We start from the raw sequence: 5,976 nt of genomic DNA on the forward strand, positions 1-5,976 counted from the left end.
GATAGCCGCTTATATTAAACAATTTTTATAGGGAAAGTAAAAACTGTGAGTCAGCCTTCGTGTTTGTGGTTATCAGTGTGATTTAATCTCTGGAACCAAATAATTTTACCGTGCAGGATGACATCTCACGTTGTCATCTTGTTGTGTCAGGGCATAACATGACTAGTTATATTTTGGATAGTTTACCTATGGTCATGAGCTCTGGGTAGTGACCGAAAGAATGAGATCGCGGATACAAGCGGCCAAAATAAGTTTCCTTTGTGGGGTGGCTGGGCACAGCCTTAGAGATAGGGTAAGGAGCTTGGGCATCCGGAGGGAGCTCAGAGTAGAGTTCCTGCTCCTTCGCATCTAAAGGAGTCAGTTGAGGTGGTTTGGGCATCTGATCAGGATACCTCCTGGGCGCCTCCTGCTGGAGATATTTCAGGCACATCACACTGGTAGGATGCCCTGGGGCAGACCCAGAACATGCTGGAGGGATTACATAACTCATCTGGCCTGGGAACACCTTGGGGTTCCCTAGGAGGAGCCAGAAAGCGTTGCTGAGTAGAGGGACGTCTGCTGCCCCCACGATCCGGCCTCGGATAAGTGGATGAAGATAGATGGATGGATCGATGGATGGATGGATGGATGGAATGATGGATCGATGGATAGTTGAACCTTGATTCCAAGAAAGTTGTGAAGCTGTGTAAAATGTAAATAAAAATAGAATGCAATAATTTGCAAATCTTTTCGACACATAGTTAGTTGAATACAGAACAAAGACAAGACCATTATTTATTAGCCAAACATGCTGATTATAGCTTCATGAAGGTTTTATCAACCAAATGATTCACTGATTGATGTGGACCTTGAACAGGCAGAAACAAGGGATGCACCGATTTATATTTAAATAAGTTGTCATTCACCATTGGCAGTGGCCGATGTGTTTCTGTTGTGTGACGTTAGTTTTGTGCAGGCTAAAAAGCAGGGCTCCAGACTAACAGTGTTCTGTCATCCCAGGGAGCAAATTTGTGTTTTCGAGGATAGCGAAGGCATGACCTGCCTTACTCTGCATCTGATTGGCTTGCCCTGACATTCTTACCCTAACTCTCACCAATGCCAGTCCTCTTGCCTAAACCTAACCAATCCAAGCAACAAAGGCAAGAGTACAGGCAATCTAGTTGACTGCTGACTGAAGTTGCATCAGGCCCCCAGGAAGTGCACCAGGCCTTGAAGCCATTTTTATTAGTGGCCAAACATTGGTACTCCACTTCCTGGGGTCTGTCACATGATGCTGTGGAGCCCAAAATACTTTTTCCCATAGACTTACATTGGAAAAGAGACATCTATAAATCAGTGGATACATTTTTTTAATGTTGCAATCCAAATTACTCATTCCACTATCAAGATTTAATTCATTCAGTCTGATAACATTTGTAAAGTCTAAAATAGCTCAGGATTAAATTACTTTATCCCCATTCAATTTAGCAGAGTGCTAAACCAGAAGTCAGCTGCTTGGGCACATTCAGCCATGGTTGGCCATGCCCAGTGGCTGTAAGTCTCTAGTGTGCCTGCTCTATGGGCCCAGTGATGAAGAAGCAGTGGAAATCGTCCGGGTAATTCCAATTTCTTTGTTCCCCTGAGCAAAAAGGGGGAATAAATAACAACAAAAACAAAATATCTATCAGAAAGCTAATTATGACAGAGTGCAAATATGCTGCAGTGTTTCCAATATTAACATTTCCAGGAAATGAAGAACATGATGTATAATAATAACTAGATACTGAACCCAAAGATGGCGCCTATACAGTCCAATGGAATTGCTCGCCAGGGTCCCCTTCCACGGTATGTGGCCCACTGAATATGCGCAGCAGTGTTTCTACTGCTGGCCCCGCCCACAAGTTCCCACTTGGCTCATAGACTTTACATTGTGATGATGTCTCTGATTTTTAAATGGCTTTTCTTGGTTTGAGGAAAGTTTTACAAATATAAAACCTCCATGGACTAAAAATTCAGGATAGAGGTAGTCATAATTGACTTTGTTTGCAGTTGAAGGTGTCCTGTCAACAGTTTTACATCTTTATAATTGTGATCTATTGAGAAAATGCTTTCTGGGCCCGGGGATTTTTTTGCTGCAAATTGGAAGCAAACCTGAGCTGTTTCTCTGGTGCAAAACAGAAATTGTAATTTCCTGAACTGACAGCTGAATGATAAATAAATGCATCACAGTTTGTGTGTTTATTTTTTATCTCAGCACCCTGGAGGAGAGGAGGTGCTGAGGGAGCAGGCGGGAGGAGACGCCACTGAGAGCTTTGAGGATGTCGGACACTCCACCGACGCCAAAGAGATGTCTGAAAGCATGGTGATCGGAGAGCTGCATCCGGTCAGTGTCTACTGTGTGAATGGAACTGCTCTGGGAGCTGTAGCGACACTCTTAATGATGTAATGCAGCTGAGGATGTCATGTGACATAACTGTCTGTCTGTCTGTCTGTCTGTCTATCTGCAGGATGACAGAGACAAGATCGCCACACATGAGGTAATGTAATGTCATCAGGGTTACCTCAGTTCGGTCTCAGACTACAGATGTGTAACAGAAATGTTTCACGACAAACTGGAGGTGTGGAGAATAAAAATGGCTATCCAGTTGCATTATGGGAAATGTAGAATGCAGTGTTTTTGGAGCTAAGCTAAAAAAAAATCAGGGTATCAGCTCTTTTGCTACACAGATTTTTAACAGTCTTTTTTCAAATGTGTCACGCCTTAATGTGCAATAATGTAATATTGTGCAGTATTAATTTACAGCAGCATGTCTGTTAAACATCAGTTTCTTTGCATCTCTGACTCCTGGTTATATAATGTGTGTAGTTGTTACTTTTCATGGTCCTATCTCTTCTGATTAATGAGAATTGTATTGTAGCTAATAAATCATTTACAAGTGTATTTTCTGGTATGCTTGCTGCGTCAGAGTGGTTGTGCATTAATTCTTATGATTTTTCCCTCTTGTGTATGAAATGTGTTTTATGGAAATGTTTTCTTTGCTTTGATGTTGTCTGTGGTTTGTGTTTTACAGGAAACACCAGTGACCACTTTGAAGGACGAGTCCAGGTACACACACACTCACAATCACAGACCAAAGCTGTGTTCAGGCAGAAAAATGAATTAAATTTGACTTGTAGCAGTTGCATATACAGCTATTGGAAAGACACAGCGTGAGAGTGATTAGAGCCGAAAAACTATTTACCATCCAATTTCAGGGATTCTCCCTCTTCACCCGACAGATCTCAATCTCACTGGGTTTTAAGCTGAGTTAGTTAGTTAGTTAGTTAGTTAGTTGGTTGGTTGGTTGGTTGGTTGGTTAGTGGAATAACTGGTGAGTGAGTTAGAGAGTTAGGTATATATTTAACTAGCTGCCTTTCTCTTGCAGTTGGTGGTTTATTTGGTTGGTTTGTTTGTGAGTCAGAGATACATTTAACTAGCTGTCTTTGTCTTGCAGTTCATGGACTAACTGGGTGATTCCTGCTCTGGTTGCGGTCATCGTCACGCTGATATACCGCATCCTCACCACAGAGAGCAAGTGACATCAGTCATGCAGTTGTGATGTCATCAAAAGGCACTACAGTCAAATTCCCCAACTCCTAATTGACAGCTGGAGCAGCCAGTGGCAGCGTAGAATGACCAACCGCTGGGAACCAACAATCAACTGATGAATGGATTAAAAGTATCTGCTCTGGGATCAATAACTCTACGCTGACTCGCAGTACCATGATACCCAAGTTTCATTTCATGTTGTTTAACCAACCAATCACATGGCATTATGGTAATGAAGTCATTTATGTTTTTGATGTTTTGTGAAATTTCTCTAATGTGAAATCTTGTAGAAATGCAGTGAACGTATAATTTGTTGTATCTTTTATACATTTGTAACTGAATGTAAATGAGTTTAGAAATATGCAATCAACAGCTAACATCATCAGCATCATGGTGTCATCATCAGATGACAGTCATGTGACTGTACTCAGATCCTTTATGTAGGATATCATAACGTGAAACACTGATGATCTCCCAAAGAATATGTATGAAGTTATGACTCTGCAGGTGCCTTTTGGATTTGTTTATTTTAAACTATTATAGAACTTATTTTAGATCTCCAAATTACTGCTTTTCATAGTTTGCTTAAAGCTTTGATTTGTTCCAAATTTGTCAAAGTCTCAACTTTCTTGGACTCTGCAGTGAAGCTGTTTCTAGCAGAGGAAACCAAACATTTCTCAGACTGTCACAGTTGATTTTTTTTTACACCAAATTATCCTCCTATTAATTCTGATAATGACCAGTAACTGATCAGCTGTGTGGCACTCTTAACATCATCGCCGACCTTCATTTCTAAACACTGAGGTCAGTGTGTTCTGACCTGTATGACCACAGGGTGTGAGTTCTCAAGGAAAAGAGCAAAGATTGGAAGAAAACCTGTACCCCTAACGTTTGTTTTCCGTCACAACTGTTGTCTCAAGAGAATTTAATAGAAGTCAAGGTAGATTTTGTTATTTTGATATTTTAAATTGTATACAATAAAAACAAATGGGTGCAAAAGACCCCAAGACTATAAATAAAGTTATTTTTGAACAAAGTGTATTTCCCAAATTTTTGTTTATACAATTTTGACAATTCACTGCATAGACAAGTTTTGACTGACAGATATTACCCCTCCCTCTACCCATGATAACATTCAGGGTAAACAACTTCAACTGTGCAGGAAAAAAGGGAACATAAATAATAATACTCCAGTTGGCCACCAATGTTAAATTTAATTTTTGATTGAACTTAGATTGTGACATCCGGTGACCAAAATTCAATGTACAACATCTGATGCCAATGTTTATCCAGCAGCTTTTTGGCCCCTGAAAATGGGTGTTTTTAAGCAACCTTTCTCTGTTTTTCCAGCGCGGATTATGCCACAAAAACTGTCTGCTTTTCACTAAGACATTGCTGCATTTCTTTTTTTAGCCGAAATATTGCTGTGTTTACTTCTGGTTCAGTGCCATGAAAAGCGGTGTGTTTATTTATTTATTTTTTTGTACCAGGACATCACTGCTTTTCTGCCATGATAGTGCCATGAAAAGCATTTGGTTTTTTTTTACCAAGACACTGCTGCATTTCTTGTCAGTATAGTGCCACGAAAAGCATTGCAGCATTTCTTTTTTATTGTTGGCAAGAGATGTTGTAAATACATGTTGCTTTTCACCAAGACATCACTGCTTTTCCTGCCATGAAAAGCATTGTTTTATACCAGGACATTGCTGCATTTACTGCCGGTATAGTGCCATGAAAAGCGTTGTTTTCTTTAATCTAAAATATTGCTGTGTTTTCTGCCAGGATAGTGCCACAAAAAGTGGTTGTTTTTACTGAGACACTGCTGTATTACCAGCAGGGATTATGCCACCAAAACCTGGTATTTTCGCTCAGACATGATCTTTTACTAACCATAACCACACATTAACCACAGTGTTAAGTTTCAGTGTATCTGCTACATAATAATGTACAAATGTAACAAATCAGCAGTTTGCAGAAAGGCACAATGCCAACATTTATTGTGGTCACTGGGTTGGGAAACAAGACTAACAGAGTGAGCCATCAGTGTGCTTACTGTTTGTTTTTGGGTCAACTTTTGGACTCTGCAGTGGTGAAGTGAACTGCAGGAGTCAGACTGAAGCAGCTCTGATATTTANATTTTCGCTCGACATGATCTTTTACTAACCATAACCACACATTAACCACAGTGTTAAGTTTCAGTGTATCTGCTACATAATAATGTACAAATGTAACAAATCAGCAGTTTGCAGAAAGGCACAATGCCAACATTTATTGTGGTCACTGGGTTGGGAAACAAGACTAACAGAGTGAGCCATCAGTGTGCTTACTGTTTGTTTTTGGGTCAACTTTTGGACTCTGCAGTGGTGAAGTGAACTGCAGGAGTCAGACTGAAGCAGCTCTGATATTTA

General features: G+C 40.3%; 2 protein-coding genes across 2 annotated transcripts in view; both read left to right on the top strand.

Moving 5' to 3' along the window:
* The window catches only part of LOC126397622 (cytochrome b5), an 8,456-nt gene extending 3,851 nt beyond the window's left edge, over nucleotides 1-4,605 (top strand). Inside the window, exons 2-5 of the mRNA XM_050056532.1 lie at nucleotides 2,234-2,362; nucleotides 2,487-2,516; nucleotides 3,051-3,085; nucleotides 3,474-4,605. Coding sequence (XP_049912489.1) covers nucleotides 2,234-2,362; nucleotides 2,487-2,516; nucleotides 3,051-3,085; nucleotides 3,474-3,558 — 279 coding nt within the window. The 3' untranslated portion in view covers nucleotides 3,559-4,605. The remainder of the gene's footprint in view (nucleotides 1-2,233; nucleotides 2,363-2,486; nucleotides 2,517-3,050; nucleotides 3,086-3,473) is intronic.
* The window catches only part of nrn1a (neuritin 1a), a 544,743-nt gene that overhangs the window by 297,892 nt on the left and 240,875 nt on the right, over nucleotides 1-5,976 (top strand). The window lies entirely within an intron of this gene.

This window comes from Epinephelus moara, chromosome 11 (assembly GCF_006386435.1).
Source record: "Epinephelus moara isolate mb chromosome 11, YSFRI_EMoa_1.0, whole genome shotgun sequence".
Taxonomy (NCBI): Eukaryota; Metazoa; Chordata; class Actinopteri; order Perciformes; family Serranidae; genus Epinephelus; species Epinephelus moara.